General features: G+C 37.6%; 1 protein-coding gene across 1 annotated transcript in view; it reads left to right on the plus strand.

Moving 5' to 3' along the window:
- The window catches only part of STK4 (serine/threonine kinase 4), an 86,886-nt gene that overhangs the window by 20,144 nt on the left and 47,029 nt on the right, over nt 1-19,713 (plus strand). Inside the window, exons 6-9 of the mRNA XM_082670350.1 lie at nt 1,926-2,093; nt 4,425-4,562; nt 7,046-7,174; nt 7,892-8,078. Coding sequence (XP_082526476.1) covers nt 1,926-2,093; nt 4,425-4,562; nt 7,046-7,174; nt 7,892-8,078 — 622 coding nt within the window. The remainder of the gene's footprint in view (nt 1-1,925; nt 2,094-4,424; nt 4,563-7,045; nt 7,175-7,891; nt 8,079-19,713) is intronic.

The following is a 19,713-nucleotide window of genomic DNA, read 5'->3' on the forward strand; positions in this document are numbered from 1 at the left end:
TCCTTTGCTTGCTGATTTAAAAATGACGTTTTAATCATATCTTCAAATTATACATTTATATACATATAGGGGTGTGTGTGTGTTTGTATACCAAATCTGTTTCTGGACTTAATATTTTCCATTGCTATGCTACTATACTAATACAACTTTGTAATACGGATCTAGTTAGGTTAGTATCTACTTATTACTCTTAATGTTCAAAAAACGTTTAATTATCCAGATATCCATTTCTAATTGGAAATAAACCTTGACAACAACATTGACTGTCACCACTTGAATGGTGCAAATTTGAAGTTTCAGAGCAAAGGAAATGACTTAATCAGTAAGTTAGTTCCTTTGTTAATTTTTTACGTAGGACTGACAAAGTGAGATCAATTTAAAAATATTACCTGTTGTTTGCTCCTGACTGGCATAACCTAACTTAAGTGATAGACATTTTAGAAGGAACATGGGTGATGATGATGGGAAGTTCTGTTGTCTATTTAGTTCTGTTTAAAATCCTTCTCTTCCTAAAACACAGGAATTCTAGAAAGGTTCTCTTTCATTAGGGCCATGCTATTCTGGGAAAGTATGCAAGTAGTTATTTGCCCATGTGTACTATATTCATATATTATTTAAGCCCCAAAGTAAGACTATATATATACAGTGTAATATTATATAAAATATATATATTATAAAACAGAAAATCATATTTGTACTATATGTACACACATATTTTCTCTTTTTTAAATTTTCTCTTTTTAAAATTTCCTGATTGCACATGTAATATACACTCACATAATCCAGCTGAGTGTTACAAAAGTATACGGGATGGAAAGTAAAAGTCTTTTGTAATTCTGTCTTCTAGATATGACTCTTGTTAATAGTTTGGTGTATATTACTTGGAGATTTTTTTTTCTATCCATATAACAGCAATGTTTATTATTATTGGTTGTTGTTTTATTGTTGTTTTGATCATTGTTTTTCTTTTACAAAGACAAGGCTGTATTATATATAATTTTGAACATAAGTTTTTTGCTTCACAATGTGTCCTGTACATTTTTTCCATGTCAGAAAAGTGTATCTAGGTCCTTTTTTTTCATTGTATGGATATGTATTATATTTAACTTACTTCCTTTAGTTGGAAGTAGGTTGTGTTGTTTCCTTTTCTTTTTTCTCCCCCTTCTATTACAAATATTTCTACAGTACTTGTGCATATGTCTTGGGGTACTTACATATAGGATACATTTCTAGAAATAGATTTGAATCAAAGGATATGGACATATAAAGTTAATAAATATTGCCAAGTTGCATACTAAAACATTGTATCAGTTTATGCTCCTATAACATTGTATTTTAGTGCCTGTATTTTAATCTATGCTATTATCAGCAATAGTTAATAGTAATCAATCTCATTTTAGTGTTTCATTAATTGATTGATTATTATTTTTTAATTAATTAATTAATTTATTTATTTTTGGCTGTGTTGGGTCTTCGTTTCTGTGCGAGGGCTTTCTCTAGTTGCGGCGAGTGGGGGCCACTCTTCATCGCGGTGTGCGGGCCTCTCACTATCGCGGCCTCTCTTGTTGCGGAGCACAGGCTCCAGATGCGCAGGCTCAGTAGTTGTGGCTCACGGGCCTAGTTGCTCTGCAGCATGTGGGATCTTCCCAGACCAGGGCTCAAACCCGTGTCCCCTGCATTAGCAGGCAGATTCTCAACCACTGCACCACCAGGGAAGCTCGATTGATTATTTTTTGTGTTTTAATAATTGATTGAGAATCTTTTATGTTTCTATGTCATTTGAATTTCTTTTGTGACTTGATCAATCATGCTTGAGTATGGTTTGTGTATGTATTTCAAGTCTAAGACATTTCTTATTGCTGGAAGGGACTCTTTTTCTCAACAGTTTTATTGCTTAGTGTTGATCTCTCTCCTTTCTATTTTAGGATACCATGGCCAAGCGAAATACAGTGATAGGAACACCATTTTGGATGGCTCCGGAAGTGATTCAGGAAATTGGGTACAACTGTGTGGCAGACATCTGGTCGTTGGGAATAACAGCCATAGAAATGGCTGAAGGAAAGCCCCCATATGCCGATATCCATCCTATGAGGGTAAGGAAATGGACAGAAAACCAGTGGGGTGGTTAGTTACCGGTGATCATTAGAGACTTAGTTAAATGACTTACTTGGTTGGGTACCAAACAATAAATGAATTAATTGTAAATAATTGATAAGTGTCAGTCTAGACTCCAGGTGATGATACACTTCCACTAGTTGTAGTCACTAATGAAGTCAAGTGTAATCCACCCCTCTCCATTCTAGAGGTTGTGTATTAGTAGCCCTCTGGTAGGACGTGGGCCAGGACATGCGTGGTTGACTTGTGCAGTGTATATGCTTTTAATAGTTCAGGTGCTCACATTTTAACATAACAACACTAACTGGAGCTGAGCAGCAGTCCTCTCCTTTATCCGGGGCATGGTCTTTCCACTTTGTCAGTCTCCACGATTCCCTATTCGCCAAGTATCACTTACTGCAGTGTTTTCTCTAATGTTTTTTATAGTAGTATTAAGAGGAAAGTGGACTATTTTTTTAAACTTATGTCCCTGACACCCAGTCTGATTCATTTGTTGTCTTTTTCCTGCCTGACCCTTATAGGTATTTACATGTATAAGTTCTGGAGGCTCTGTACTCTCCAACTTCCATCCACTTTTAGAGTATGAAGGGCCCGTAGGTTCAGTCTCCATTGAAACTCCTTCAGTGTAGCTACGCTAAGCAGTTTCCAGGCTTTCCCCACCCCTAGAACCCCTCATGATAGCACTGTTACAATACTTTGACCCTACCTTCTTCAGCGGCTCCATAGTCTTCTCCATACCGTCCAACTCAGCCCCTCCTCTCTTCTGATTAAATAGTCCTTCTATTAATAGACTTAACAGTTATTTATTTATTAAAATTTATTTTATTTATTTATTTATTTTTGGCTGCGTTGGCTCTTTGTTGCTGCGCACGGGCTTTCTCTAGTTGCAGCGAGTGGGGGCTACTCTTTGTTGTGGTGCGCGGGCTTCTCATTGCAGTGGTTTCTCTTGTTGCGGAGCACAGGCTCTAGGCACGTGGGCTTCAGTAGTTGTGGCACATGGGCTCATTAGTTGTGGCTTGCAGGCTGTAGAGCACAGGCTCAGTAGTTGTGGCGCGTGGGCTTAGTTGCTCCATGGCATGTGGGCTCTTCCTGGACCAGGGCTCGAACCCGTGTCGCCTGCATTGGCAGGTGGATTCTTAACCACGGCGCCACCAGGGAAGCCCCCAGTTTTTAAAAAAGTATTCATGTGCCCAAAGATAAGCTCCTGTCTTTTTGGGGGGGCAGAAGTGGAGAAGGGTGGGAAGATTTACTCGTTATATTTTTAGATTTAAAGAATATAATTTAAGCTGATTATTGCAAAGAGTTTTATGGGTTTTTGTTTGTTTTTAATTAATTAATTTATTTATTTTTGGCTGTGTTGGGTCTTCGTTTCTGTGCGAGGGCTTTCTCTAGTTGCGGCGAGCGGGGGCCACTCTTCATCGCGGTGTGCGGGCCTCTCACTATCATGGCCTCTCTTGTTGCGGAGCACAGGCTCCAGATGCGCAGGCTCAGTAGTTGTGGCTCACGGGCCTAGTTGCTCCGTGGCATGTGAGATCCTCCCAGACCAGGGCTCGAACCCGTGTCCCTGCATTGGCAGGCAAACTCTCAACCACTGCGCCACCAGGGAAGCCCCAAGAGTTTTTTGTTTTTAAAAAACTCTACCTCTTTTATTGGAAACTCAATAAATAATACAGACATACCTCATTTCATTGTGCTTCACTCTGTTGAGTTTTTGACACATTGAAAGTTTGTGGCAACCCTGTGTTGAGAAAGTCTATCAGTGCCATTTTTCTTTTTCTTTTTTTTTAAAGACTATTTTTAAAAATTAATTAGTTTATTTGTTTGGCTGAGTTGGGTCTTAGTTGCGGCATGTGAGCTCTTCGTTGCAGCGTGCGGGCTTCTCTCTAGTTGTGACACGCAGCCCTAGGGCACGCGGGCTCAGTAATTGCGGTGTGTGGGCTTAGTTGCCCCGCAGCATGTGGGATCTTAATTCCCTGACGAGGGACCGAATCCACGTCCCCTGCATTGGAAGGCGGATCCTTAACCACCGGACCACCAGGGAAGTCCCTATCAGCGCCATTTTTCCAACAGCATTTGCTCACTTTGTGTCTCTGTGTCACATTTTGGTAATTCTCACAATATTTCAAACATTTTCACTATTATTATATTTGTTATAGTGATCTACTTTGAGATACCTGGATTTTTGTTGTAATTTGGATGTGCTTTAGTGGAGAAGAGAAAAATATTTTATCAAACTCCAAATGTATTTCCAGCCATATTTTTATTGGAGCATCACTTTTATTTTGCCAATTTTTTTTTTTTTAAACTAGGCAATCTTCATGATTCCTACCAACCCACCTCCCACATTCCGAAAGCCAGAATTGTGGTCAGATAGCTTCATGGATTTTGTGAAGCAGTGTCTCATAAAGAGCCCTGAGCAGAGAGCCACGGCCACTCAACTCCTACAGGTATGAATCACCCTGGGGTGCTGCCTCTTCCTGTTTCATTCACAGGCTGACCAAAAGATGCTGTTAACCCACCTACATGGAGATGGTAAAGAGGTATAAAATATTCCCTTTGAATGTAACTGCTTAGAAAAGACATAGAGGATAAAGTTAAATCATTGAACAAGATAATAAGAAAATACAGGGCTCTATGGGATTAGAGAACAGGAACTGACATTTATTGAACACCTACTGTGTGCTAGATACTTTGCATGTTGTGCCATTTAATCATCACATACACCCTGTGAGAGAGGGGTATAAATTTACTTTTATAGGTGAGAAAATGAAGATTTAGAGAGTTAACTCATTTAGAGCCACTTAGCTGGTAAACAGCGAAGCCAGGATTAGAACCTAAGTCTTTTTGATCCCAAAGCAGGAGTTCCATTAAAGATACCCAGTTCTGACAGAGAACTGGGATCAATGGTAGGTGCTGTTGTAGCTCAGGGTGGAAAGAGGCCACTTTGGACTAAAGATACCAGGACTGCTTTCCTGGAGGAGGTAACCTGTGTGCTTGGGCCTTGAAGGATGGGTGGGGTTTGGCAGGCAGTGTGCTTAATAGTTAGGAGCTTGGATTCTGGAGCCTGTCCTGGGGTTTGAATCATAGCTCCCTGTTTGCTAGCTCTGTGACCTTGGGCAAGTAACATAACCTCTCTGTTACTTTAGTTTTCTTATCTATACAGTGGAGATCAAGTACCTGCCCCATAGTTGGTTGTGAAGATTAAGTGATATAATGTGTATGACTTTGAACAATGCTTTACACATATTAAAGGTAGTATATAATGGATTTGACAAATACCTGCTATTATTACTGAGCTAGGCCAATGGTTTTCAGTCATGTCAGATCCAATGCCCCCTTTTTATAACCAATGCATATTTTTTTTAACATTTATATAACATTTATAGTCCTTTTGGAATGAAACTCATAGATGCTAAAGTCTGTTTATGCCCAAAGTTTAAAAAGGATCAGGGTAATGTTGGTGCTATGATGGAGAAATATAAGAATAATAATTTATAATAATACAAATGTCAATATAGAAATGCTCCAGCTTTTCAAGTTATAGACATAATGAAGTAAGGAGACAACTGTATCTAGCATCATGAATGAGTTTAGATTTAAGAGCAGTAAGAAGAACAGAAACCATTCCATTCAAGAAACACAGGAAAATGAGTGTATGGACACTAACAGAAATCTAATGTTAAGTAATAACAGGGCAGACTCATTTATATATAAGAGGAGGGAAATGATCTTATAGACTTGCCCAGTGGAGAGAACAAGGAAATACGATATTCTTGCAAATAAGCTGGGTCTTATTTCCAAGAGTAGTGGCAAATTCTTTTCCTGCCTGGATGGGGTACTGATGCAGTTTTATGGACAAGATATCTTCTGTATTTCGATCGTAACACACGTTGAGGTATACTGTCCGCTTCTAGGGTCCTTGCAAAGACCTTGGAGCCCATATCCTCTGGTGGGTGCTGGGGAACAGAGAATGGATTACAGATAAACACTGAGGGCAATGTCAGAATAAGTTTGGAAAACAATAGGCAATGTTCCCCCCCCCCGCAAAAAAAAAGAATTTCCACATGTAACTTTCACAGTATAGATTTCTTACTGTGTTACAAAGGCAGACAACAAAAATATAAGATGGTATTAACATTAAAAACTTTAAACTATTTCTATGAAGGAAAGTCAGCAATATCCCTGTGTTTCAAGTATCTTTGCAGATTGAATAATATTGGGGCCTACATCTGTTACATATTAGTGACCAGTTTTAGTATTTCTGTAGTAACTACACTTCGGCACTAAAATCCTTTTTACCTAAATACATAGTTGGAAATGCTATAGGACATTGAATAGAAAGAACAAGCAGGAGGAGTAAACTATTCAGTGATTTCTGAACAATGTCTTTATTCCGCTTAAGCCCCCTCTCCAGAATCACCTCCCAAATTACTAGACTTTTTGCTTATCTCGTAAAGAAGTTCGTAGGCATTATTTATCAAAGTGTATATGTACTCTGAGACATTTTAAAGATATGGAGAATTTGCTGTGGTTCGTTGTTGTATAAGACTGTTCCACATGTTACGGGATTACTTGTGTCTCTGCCCCCTTTCCTATGTCCCATGTAGTTTGTGTTCTCTAAACATTGTAGCAACAAGCTCCCAAGATGTTTACAGAACTTCCTCTAGGGGGCAATGCCAGCCTGTTGAGAATCTCCAGAGTTGGTAGAGAGAAATGGAGGAAACATTCCAGCCAAGCCAGAAAAGGTGGGCCAAGCCTGCATGCACCTGCTCACCATTATAAAGCAAGTGTGGGTTAGCTGTAGTCCGAAGCATAAAGAGAAAGATTAGATTCACTGATTGATTCAACAAAGATTGTCAAGTGCCTACTGTGTGCCAGGCAGTGTTTTGGCACTGGTGCCATATAAACCGTCTTCAACTTTCTTGCTAAGCACCCATTTGTCAAGAGTGCCAAAGGAGTGTCCATACTGCGGGATTTAATTAACGAAGCCATGGACGTGAAGCTGAAACGCCAGGAAGCCCAGCAGCGGGAGGTGGACCAGGACGATGAAGAAAACTCAGTGAGTGGCAGTGGCAGGCGTTGTGGTGGGCCTCGGGCGTCAGTGCTTGTTATTTCATGATTGCCAGCCAGGTAAGATGAGTTGGAGATGTGGGTTCCACCTGGAACTGGAGGCTCTTCTTGCTGACCGTGTCCTGCCTGGGACCAGGGCTTGCTAGAGGCTTGCTGGGTCTGTGTCTGTTCGTCTCCCAGTGCTTCCTCAGACACTTCCACATTTTATTCTCTTGCCTCCTTATCTTTTCTTCAGTTTAACTTTTTATTCGGGAAAGAGAATGCTCAGGTCTGAGACTGGATTTTCCCAGGCCCTTTTGGGGAGTCTAGGATCCATACTAAATATGTAGACTTTACATGTGTGTGATCTTCTTTGGTTGAATAAGAGCACTGTCAATGGGGTATAACCTTTAAAAATCGTGACCCAATGTCTTTTACACCTGTAACATATATAATATTGTGCATCAATTATAGTTCAATTAAAAAAGAGTGCTCTCGGTTCTAGAGAGTTGGGTTTAGAACCCAGGTAAGCATCAAATCCAGAAATATTTGCACCAAGATAGTAAGAGTAATTCAGAAAACTCAATCTTTTTTTTTTTTATTGGCGTATAATTGCTTCAAATGGTGTGTCAGCTTCCGCTCCACAACAAAGTGAATCAGCTATGCATACAGAAAACTCAATCTTTTGATCAAATTCGCCCTCATTTGAGATTTCGTCCTTTTCCAGGAGGAGGATGAAATGGATTCTGGCACAATGGTCCGAGCAGCGGGGGACGAGATGGGCACCGTCCGAGTAGCCAGCACCATGAGTGACGGGGCCAATACTATGATCGAACATGATGACACGTTGCCATCTCAGCTGGGCACCATGGTGATCAACTCAGAGGAGGAGGAAGAGGAAGGCACTATGAAAAGTAAGGCTCTGATTAAACAGACTAACTTCGCAGGCAGACCACGCACATTTCCAGAGAGAGCAGATTCTCATGGTCCACATGGACTCAGTCTTGAAGCTCCCGTCTGTTGTCACAGTCAAAGGAGTAAGAGTGTTGGAGGGTTGGGGCAGCAGTGGAGGGTTCGGGGAGGGAGGAAGCTGGCATGTGGAATCAGAGGCAGGAAAGCATAAACAACAAGAAGGGATTGACTTTCAAACCTGAACGGCCGTTCTCTCGTTGAATGTTGTCACTTTTTCCTTCTTTTCCTTGATCTGTGGAGGTGAGCACATACATTTGTTTTTTGTTTCTTTTTTCCAAAGTGATTGTTTATTTTATTTTTGTTTAATTTATACTGATTGTTACTGATTTAGGTGATTACGTGACTGTTTAATTTATATTGCCCAGATCAATGTATGATGGTTCCAATGGTTCTACATCTGGGCCAGCACTTGGTATGGGCAGGCTTTGTAAATGTAGACGACCTAGTAGGTGTGTAGTGGTATTTCATAGTGGTTTTAACTTACATTTTCCTAATGACTAATGCTTTTGAGCATATTTTCATGTATTTCTTGGTCATTTGCATATCTTCTTTTGCTTCTCCCTCCTCTCCTTTGTGCTTTCATTATTATACATTTTACTTCTACGTAGCACAGACGTTGTTTTGATGCATAATTCAAAGTGTAGTGAAATTCTGAGCTATTTATCATACATATTATCTTCAGTCTGTTTTCACGGTACTCTGTGTGTCTAAACCAGACTTACCAGTTCTCAGTCAGTCTGTTAAGGATGAATGTACAAACTGAAGAGTCCTATCCAGTCCCTTCTAGTGTAAGCCCATCTCTGCTGCTTTTCTTATGCTGCTGATCATTTTTACTTGGCCTGTGACTGAGGCCTAACACCTGTGCTCAGTTCCCGTTGAAGAGGGCCATCCTTTCCTCTCCCTTCAGTTGTTTCCTTTCCCTTTACTCTGTGCATTACAGACCAAGCCATGGAGAAAAGGAATTTGGGAGTACAAAGTGGTAATAATAATTGGGTTCTAAACGTACAATTTAGCCTGAGCTTTGTGTAGGTTTAAAGCATTAAGTCTCTATGATCTTCTCATCATCTTTTTTTTTCTTTCCTTTTTTCTTTTACTTTATTTTTAATTAATTTTTATTGGCATATAGTTGATATACAATGTTGTGTTAATTTCTGCTGTGAATCACTTATACATATACTTAAAACCACGCTTTTTTAGATTCTTTTCCTGTATAGGTCATTATGGAGTATTGAGAAGAGTTCCCTGGGCTATACAGTAGATCCTTATTAGTTATCTATTTTATATATTGTAGTATGTATATGTCAATCCCAATCTCCCAATTTATCCCTCCCCTCTCCTTTCCCCCTTGGTAACCAAAAGTTTGTTTTCTATATCTGTGACTATTTCTGTTTGGTAAATAAGTTCATTTGTACCACTTTTTTAGATTCCACATATAAGTAATATTTTCCTTCCTTTTTTTAAAATTTAGAGTTTCTTCCTCGAAACCAGGGACTGATTGGCAAACTATGGTCCACAGGCCAAATCTGGCCTGACACCTGGTTTTAGCAATAAAGTTTTATTGGAACACAGCCATGTCCATTCATTTGCTATTGTCTATGACTGCTTTTGCACTACAAAGGCAGAGCTGAGCAGTCGTGACTGAGACCATGTGGCCCCCAAAGCCTGAAAAGTTTACTGTCTGATCCTTTACAGACAGAAAAAGTTCTCTAACCACTGCCTTAGACCAACTGCTTTGTGATTGATTAATTCATTCAATAAATTTCTCTTCAGTATCCCAGGTACTTTGCTAGATGCTGAGGATACAGCAGGGAATGAAGAAACAGTCCTTGCCCTGAAGGAAGTCACTGTCTAGTCTGTGGGACAGACCATTTAATTACACTTCAGCATATGAAATGGGCTTTAAAACAGAGGTAATCTGAGGGTGTTGGCGAAGCAGAGTGGAAGAGTATTTAATTTAGGCTGGGGATTACTGACAAATTTCTGGAGGAAAAAGGCAGGAAGGTTGGCAGTGAGTAGGGTGGGTGGAGATGTTCCAGCAGAGGGAGCCGTGTCCACAAAGTCCAAGTGGCAGTGAGTTCAGGGCAACTGCAGCTGGTTTATTGCGGCTAGAACACACGGTTCCAGGGCTTTAGATCTCAGGCAGCCCTCTTGAATTTTCACCTTCCAGGTCTGTGTATTTATAACCAACCCTTTGTTTTTGAAGGGAAAAGGTTTTCTTGTTTTCTTTTTTCTATTTTGGGGCCAAGGCTCATCATCTGTGTTTGGCTTCAGGTCAGAATTATACAAATGGTGAAAGAGTAGTAATACTACTGATGGATGTGTAAATAGATCTAACTTTTCCGGAATGTAGTGCATATCAAGAGTTTAAAAAATTCAAGCCTTTCACTCAGTAAATTCCACTTCTAGGAATTTGGCCCAAGAAAATAATTGAAGATATAGAGAAATTATATTCTAGCTTTACAAAAGTAAAAAGATAAATTAACATGTTAATATGTACATAGAAAAAAGACTGAAAAAACCAATCAAAAGGCCAGAGGAAAATAAACCAAATATTAAAAGTAGATAATGGGATTATAGGTATTTTAAATTTTATTTATTTTCCAAATTATTTTCTAGAGTTATTATCAGAGAAAAAAATCCCACCAGAAATACTGCCGATATCATAGTGTATCCTGTAAATTAGGACTTTGAATTCTGCATTGCCTTAAGAATCCTTTTTTTCTCCCTTCTTCCTCCTTGCACTGTTTTCTATGGCCTTAAAAATGGATATTTACAAAGAGTTTATTAAAACATTGTCACTACCTGTTAGTCTCTCTTTAAATCCTTATCGAAAATGTGTTCTTACAGTATGTTTCATTCCCTGGACTCAAGATTTGGTGTTACGTAAATTATCGAGTGAATGATACGTACTAAATTTATTTTTTCTTTTGCTCTTTTAAGTAGCTAGCCCGTGTGATTTGTTAGGAAGTTTTGTTTTGCAGCAGTGAGCTGCTGACTTCTTTTTGTTGACTCGGAATGCTATATCTTCTGCTTGTTTTAAGGGCTTTAATTATGCAGATGATTGTAATCCCTGTGTAACATAACTAGACTGACCCATTAACATGTGTTGTGCATGTACGTGTTATGGGAAATCCACCTTTTTAAATTTAAAGAATTAATTTTGTTCCAAATGTAATTTTCGTATTTTAAGTGCTCATTAATTCAGTGGGTTGTTTGTTCAGTTTCTGAGCTTGGATAGTTTTAGCATGTCTAATGAGAAACATGAATCTTTTATTATAGTCATGAGGGAAAAACCCATTTAAAAACCTCAACAGTCACAGCTAAGTGACGTTAAGTAAACTTAGTTCACAATCTGTTTCAGGTCTTGTAATTCAGTTTTGAGTCACAAGTTAGATAGATTCGCCACTTAATTCTGAGATCTTTACTCATTATTTTAGGAGCTATTGAAGCTTTTCATTATGGAAGATGAAAATATATACAGTTACACAGAATAATATCATGACCCCTATTGACATGTAACCAGTTTCAAAAATAACTCACTGCCCATCATATTTCAGCTCTCCACCAAAGAGAATAACAAACTGAATTAATTTAAAGCAGGTCTCAGACATTAGACCACTTCTTCATATCGATTTCTAAACATTTAAAGGAGACTATCTGACCGAGCTTGGCTTAGATAATAACTATCTGTGTTACATTGGACAATTTCTTTCCTTATATGGGCCTCAGAGCCTTAATCAATAAAAATAAAGAGTTATTAATTTTCTTTATTTTCCTTGTCCCTTGTAGCTCTAATTGTTTATAAAAATGATATAACTCATGACTAATATAGAACTGAAGTTTCTACAGGTTAAAATTTGTGAAAATGAATAAGGTTTCACCTAGTACCTTAGAAAAGTTAGATATTTCAAATGCCTCTGTTCTCATTTACTGTATTAAAAATTATTTATACCAACAGTATTACAACAGTATTAGTGCACTGTTACAAAAGAAAGTAGTTCACCCCTAAGTCCTCTCACTCCAGCAAAGAACTCCTTTTCTTGACCATATGCCTGTATAGTTCCTATATGGTAATAATTTGCTTAGATATTCTAATTTCTGATTAATTTCTCCTGAATAAGCATATACATTTTTCATGTTGTTGCATAGTCCTTTTTATATTTATCACACTTAACAGTGTTTTTTGATCATTTACCCGTTGCTGGGCATTTTGGTTGTTTCCAGTTTTTCACTAGTACAAATAACTCTGCAGGGAACATCCTACATACAAATTTTGCCTTCCTTTTAATGTTTCCTAGGAAAAATTTCCAGAAATGTTTGAACAAGTTAACGTGCAGGTATTGCCATATTGTCCTCCAGAAGGTTTGTACCAGTTTACCTTCCACAAGGATTAGTAGCAGCTGTCAGTATCCTTAGTTTCTTCCCTTTACAGCAATTTCTCCTTTATATTTTCCATTTTTTAAAATCTCTCTGTGCCACTTTCTGGGTGTTAGCCCTGGATTCATCTTCTAATTCTATAATTCCTTTTTGAGCCATGTCTAATCAGCTGTTTGACCCAGACATTGCGATTTTTTCGGTGGCTAACATTTGCTATGGTCACATGGCTAGTAAACGCGGGAGCTGGGAATTCAAAGAACTCCAAAGTCTATGGTCTTTTCATTCTACTGAACTTCTGATTTGTTCGGGAAGCCTACCCTTATGTTAATGGGCATTAGATCCATAATATAAAACCCATGAAAATTCATGGTAAGACTGGTGCTGGCTTTTGAGGGGATTCCAAAGATACCTTTTTTTTTCTTTTTAAGAAACAGTTGTGTTTTTTTCTTTTTTTTTTTTTAACGTATATATGTATCTATTCTTTTTCGAATTCTCTTCCCATTTAGGTTGTTACATAATATTGAGCGGAGTTCCCTGTGCTATACAGTAGGTCCTTGTTGGTTATCCATTTTAAATATAGCAGTGTGTACATGTCAAACAATTGTTTTTATATATAAATTATTTATTATACCCAAGAAGATAGACATTATAACGTTAATAATAATCATTAATGATTAGGCACTTAATATCTACCAGGTACAGTGCTTAATCCTTTATAAGCATTTCATATATTTTAATCATTACAACCGTGATGTGTGGTGTTTTCATAGCCCGCCCCCGGCCTCTTACAGAAGCAGAAACTGAATTGCAAAGAGACTAAGTAACTTGCTCGTGATTACATAGTGAGTAACAGAAGAGCCAAGACCTGAAGCCAAATACGTTTGATTTCAAAGCTCATGCTCTTAACCATTATATTATCCTGCTCCTCAGCAGAGCCCCTTTATTAAGTTGTTAAGGGACAGGACCAAGGCTCACGTTACAAGGACATCTGATGGCAAGTCTCAGCTTGCAGTGTCCCTTGCTGGTTGTTTGAGTACCTAGCCTCGCTCTGTGTCTGCCCAGGATTTCCAGACACAAAGGGCACAAGGTTTTCAAAGGGAACCTGCCTCTGATGATTTTGTTACATCTGAGGGAGTATGTTTTGGTTGTGTATATCTGAATCTACCATAAAGAATCAGATTGCGGTTGGAGGGAGGGTTAGAGTGGGGTGTGATTTGATTGCTTTATGAGAGACCCCAAGAATACCTGTCAGAACCATAGAGGTAAACCATTGTCCACACTACTTTGAAAACCCGTGCCTGGATAAGCTATCAGTTTGGGGATTTTGGAAGGCTTCTCCTGTTTGTCTGTGTCACTGGGTTTTTTTGCATTAGGACCATAGAAGAACTTTGCCCTCACTATTTGAAGGGCACATTCCTGAGGTGACTTGAGAGGTTCTGTGTCAGTGTCAGGGTCCTTGTACTTTCTCTGGGCCGGCAGAGGGAGCTCTGTCATAGGTTATGAGTTTAAATGGTGTTCCCACTTGTGTCCACAAATCCCCTTTCTATGGAAGGCTTCATTCTAGATCAAGACTGTTATTTATTTATATTTTAACATCTATTTTAAGTAACCACAGCAGCACTAGGGCAATGTCTTTATTTTAGGTAGGAGATTGGATACCTCATACTTGGCAAAGTTCAGATAAGACTGAAGTCAGTTAGAACGTCTCAAAATAGTTTAAACTTTTCCTTTCTCTTCCCACATTTCTCAGTAGACCTTAACCAGAACTGATGTTTTCTTTCTGCAGCGTGGTACCACGCATATAGTTTTGAACCTGTCATCAGCTAAAATGGCCCTAACAAAGTAATTGAATACATTAAAAAAAATAAAACTTAAAATTCTTGTGCAGAACTGACTTGGGAAAAGTTTTTATTTTGTTGTTGTTGTTGTTGTTTTTGTTTTTTTGCGGTACGCAGGCCTCTCACTGTTGCGGCCTCTCCCGTTGCGGAGCACAGGCTCTGGTCGCGCAGGCTCAGCAGCCACGGCTCACGGGCCCAGCCGCTCCGCGGCATGTGGGATCTTCCCGGACCGGGGCACGAACCCGTGTCCCCCGCATCGGCAGGTGGACTCTCAACCACTGCGCCACCAGGGAAGCCCGGGAAAAGTTATTTTATGTATGAAAATAAACATTAACGATGACAGTTTATAGCTTTTCTTGTGTAGCCTCTTTAGTTTTCGTTTAATTTATTTCCATGTTGACTATACAAGTCTGATACTTACTTTGCGAGTAGCCTTTGCCCTTTTTCTTTTCTTTTTCTTTCTTTTTTTGTTATTGGTTTGCAGTGGTTCTTTATATGTTGGATACTAATTTTTTATTAGTTATGTGCATTGTAAATATTTTCTCCCAGCTTATGACTTGCGCTTTTAATTTTTCAGGATATTTTCTTAGAGAGCAACTTTTGTTTTCATGAAGTCACATTGGTCTGAATTTTCTTATACTGTATGTTTTTTGTGCCTTCTTTAAGAATTCTTAATAATATATTTAAAAAATTTTTGTTTTATATTGGAGTATAGTTGACTTACAATGTTGTGTTAGTTTCAGGTGTACAGCAAAGTGATTCAGTTATACATATAAATATATCTCTTCTTTTTCAGATTCTTTTCCCATATAGATTATTACAGAATATTGAGTAGAGTTCCCTGTGCTATACAGTAGGTCCTTGTTGATTATTTTATATATAGTAGTGTGTATATGTTAATCCCAAACTCCTAATTTATCCCTTCTCCCTACCTTTTCCCTTTGGTAACCAAGAAATTCTTAATAATATCGTAATAACTTTATATGGTGATAGATATTTACTAGACTTATTGTGGTGATCATTTCATAATGTATGCAAATGTCAAATCATTATGTAATACACCTGAAGCTAACATAATATTGTATGTTGACAATATTTCGATTAAAAAAAGAAATTCTTTCCTACCCAAATGTCTTAGAAACAGTCTCCAATTTTTTTTTCTAAAGGTTATAAAGTTTTACTGTTCACATTTAGGACTTTATTTAATATATCAGGAATTTTTTTTTAGTTTACAGTATGAACTGTAGTCATCTTATTTTATTCCTTCCATCTGAAAGACTCACTTTCTCCCTCCATTCAGATCTTTGGTCCTGTTACCTTCTCAGGCCTTCCTTGACCATCTATCAAAAATAAATTCCCCTTCCCCTTTTTATTTTTCTTTCAATACAGATTACTCTTGAAATTTATATCATTATTCTTCCATGTAAATTTTAGCATCGGGGGCTTCCCTCGTGGCTCAGTGGTTAAGAATCTGCCTGCCAATGCAGGGGACACGGGTTTGAGCCCTGGTCTGGGAAGGTCCCACATGCCGCGGAGCAACTAAGCCCGCGAGCCACAACTACTGAGCCCGTGTGCCACAACACAACACTGAAGCCCGCATGCCTAGAGCCCATGCTCCACAACAAGAGAAGCCACTGCAATGAGAAGCCAGCTCACCACAACCAAGAGTAACCCCCACTCGCTGAAACTAGGGAAAGCCTGCGTGCAGCAATGAAGACCCAACGCAGCCAAAAATAAATTAAATAAATAAATTTATAAATTTTAGCATCGGTGTATCAAATTTTGTAAAATACCACTGGGATTTTGACTGAATTGCATTGAATACACAGATTAATTAGGCAGAATTGCCATCTTTATGATGTTAATTCTTTCTGTTCATGAACATGGTTTATCTTTCCATCTGTTTGGCTTATATCTTTTTTCGTAGATAACTTTATAATTATATCTATAAAGATGTTTTAGACCTTTTGTTAAATTAATTTTTATGGATTTTTTTTGTTCTAATAGGTTTTCTGGAGTTTTTTTTTTATGAAGACAGTCTGTGAATTAGTCTTTCCTTTTGATCTTTATACTTATATATTTTTCTATCTTACTAAGACCTGCAATAATAGAGGTGGTAATGGGCATTCTTGTCTTATTCCTTATCTTAAAGAAAATTCTTCTAATAATTTACCATCAAGTTTGATTTTGTAGTAGGTTTGGTGTAGGTACCCATTATCAGGTCTATTTCTAGTTTAAGAGATGTCTTTTCTAATCAAAATTGTTGTTAAATTTTATTCTTTGATTTTTGAGTTGAACACTTAGCTGTTTAATTTTCTTGCTTACTAATGTATTCAGGTAACGTAATTTTTTCTCTAAGTTCAGTTTTCACTGCATCCCATAAGTTTCATATGTGGCACGTTGTAAATACTTTTTCCCAGCTTGTGATGCTTTGTGCTTATTACATATTTCTTTTTTAACCCATGAATTATTCAGAAGTACTTTTTAAAAACCAAATTGTATGAATTTTTTTAACTGCTTATTTTTAATTTTCAATTTCAGAGAATTGTGGCTAAAGAACACAGTCTGTGTGATACCAGTTTTTTTTTTTAAGATTTTTTGATGTGGACCATTTTAAAAGTCTTTATTGAATTTGTTACAATATTGCTTCTGTTTTATGTTTTGGTTTTTTGGCTGCTAAGCATGTGGGATCTTAGCTCCCCAACCAGGGATCAAACCCACACCCCCTGCATTGGAAGGTGAAGTCTTAACCACTGGACCGCCAGGGAAGTCCCCGATACCAGTTTTTTGATATTTTCTTGCGACATTTGTGGCCTAATATGTCAGTAATTTTTAAGTGTTGTTTGTGTGCCTTAGAATGTGTGTTTTCTAATTGTTTGTAGGAATCTATATATATACAGTAGATTTAGCTTGTTAATTGTCTTCAAATATAGCTATTCCCCACTAATTTTTGATACTTGATCTTTTGGTTTCTGAGGGAGATATGTTAAAATTGTTACTCTGTGGTTGTGATTTGTCAATTTTTGTTAATTCTGAGACATATTTTGGGGGGGAGGACTTTTGTATTTTGAGGTTGCATTGTCTGATGCATATAGATTTAGAATTGTTAACTCTTCCTGGGAGTTGTTCCTTTTATATTTGACTTTCACACCTTCCCTGAGATATGGGTCCACTAGTTATGAGCTTCCTGCCATACAGAATGAGGAAGTTCAAGTTAAAAGTTCAGCGTCTTGTCTAAAGTCACCCTAGATGACAAACCTTTGACTTCTAGTCCTCATTGCTACTGTGGTGGAGGGCTTCTTGTTAAATATTGTGAAAAGCCTGCCTTTCTTGTCTTTTGACACCTGTTTCTAGGATCTTCAAACCTAAGGCTTTTGTGATGTTGGTGTTTGGATTATCAAGACTCATAGCTGTGATAATAGACAAGGTTTTATAGCTAGGTAGAGGGACTGAAGTGTGATAATGCAAATGTGATAAAATGTTAACATTTGAGGAATCTGGGTGAAGGTTATCTGGATAGTCTTTGTAACATTGGAAGGTTTTGTATATCTGATATGTCAGCATAAAACATTACATGATTTTTAATTCATGATTTTCAGTTTTTAGAAATAAACCTCAAGAGGCTAACTTGGGATAGTTCATAAATTTGAAAGAGTTTTACTTAAGAGTTGCCTAATAAAATCGTATCTTGAGGTTGTTCGTTTTTACTGATTCAGCTATTACATGTCATTAATATTGACAGAAATTTGTGCTTTAGAAAACCAAGCATATCACACAGGTTTAGGAAAATGTTAATTTTTTAAATTAGTAATCCTTTTATTGAAAAAAATTATATTGTGTCCATTTTTAAAATTGAGGTATAGGTATTTTATAATGTGTTTCAAGTATACAGCAAAGTGATTCAGTTATATTAATTATTAATAATGTCATTCAAAGTAGTATGTTGGACACTGAATATCATTAGTAGTGCTATGAAAAGAATGAAATTTTGTGCATATTGCCATCCGTGTATTTTATATTAAATTATATGTGGGGTTTTTGTTGGTGTGTTTTAATATGCAGAAAAAATTATTTCACCATTTCATTATCAAGTGAACATTTTTTTTTGAAAGGAAGAGAATTTCTCCTGTTTTAGTTGATCATTATCAAATAAGATATTTAGCAGCAAAAATGAGAACTTCTATAAGTAGAGAGAGAATCCAAGCTTTCAAAACATATTAAAAATAGGTTGTCAAATAAACTACATTATTATACTTTAATAATACTTTAAATATCAAGTGTCTTTGAAAACAACAAAAAAACTTCTTTTTTCAGAGGCAGAGATAACAAAAAAATCCTGGAGCAACTGATCCCGAATTGCATAAATTTGTAGTTTAGCAGTTAAATGCTTTTGCCCCAAATGAGGAAATGACAAGTCAAAGGATGGCCACTTAAAATATGTACCTCATCTACTAAAGATTTGACAGGCAACAGGTCTCCCTTCCAAGACTCATTGGCTATGATATGGTTTTCTTGTCCTCACTGCCTTCCCAAGAGATACATGGCAGCCGGTTCCCCCTCCTTATCTCATGGCTTATTAGGCCACCGGGGATGCAGAACTTGGACCACTGAATTGAAAGATTGTTTCCACTGACTCAAGCCTTTAAATTAGATTCAGTGAACTAAAGGGAGTGAGTGGATGATTTCTATTTCAAACAAATTTCTAATTGTATTCTAATGAATCTCTTTGAAATAGAATCTTAAAGCATCGTGGCATAAGTAAGTTAGAGCAACTCAGAACCATGTTTTGGGTAAACTGCTGTGATAGTATTATGTGTTAAAAACGTTATGTATTTATAGTTTCCCAGAAAGTCCTAGGTCTCACGAAGGCACCTATTGTTCCTGTGAGTTTCCTCATGTTAAAACCAAAGTCCAGGATCTTGTTAAAATGATTTTATTTCAACACCATCGGTCAGATGCTAATTTCAGAGCTGTGTAAGATGGAAATTCTTGACTCACAGCCTATCTTCTTTCCACCTGCAGTTTTTTGAAGGGGATTGTTATAACAGTGACTCCCTTGTGTGTTCTCTATCTCATTCTCTCTAACTCAGATTATAACATTTGCAAGGACAGTTACTAGGACGTAAAGTACTACAGGTATTTTAATGCTTCTTTTACTACAATAACCTTACTGTCTGATTTCAGATCCCCTCAGGATGTTTAAAACTATCATCAGAGAATATTAAGTGTCCATGTATCTTTGCCACTCACCGTCAGCATCATATGAGAATTTCAGATAGCATTAGTGTGCTTATACGTACCAAAGCTAAAACTTAAAACGTAGTTTGGTTAGAAACATCTCTCTCAATAAGGGTAGGAGAAA

Source organism: Grampus griseus (genome assembly GCF_964374135.1).
Source record: "Grampus griseus genome assembly, chromosome: 14".
Taxonomy (NCBI): domain Eukaryota; kingdom Metazoa; phylum Chordata; class Mammalia; order Artiodactyla; family Delphinidae; genus Grampus; species Grampus griseus.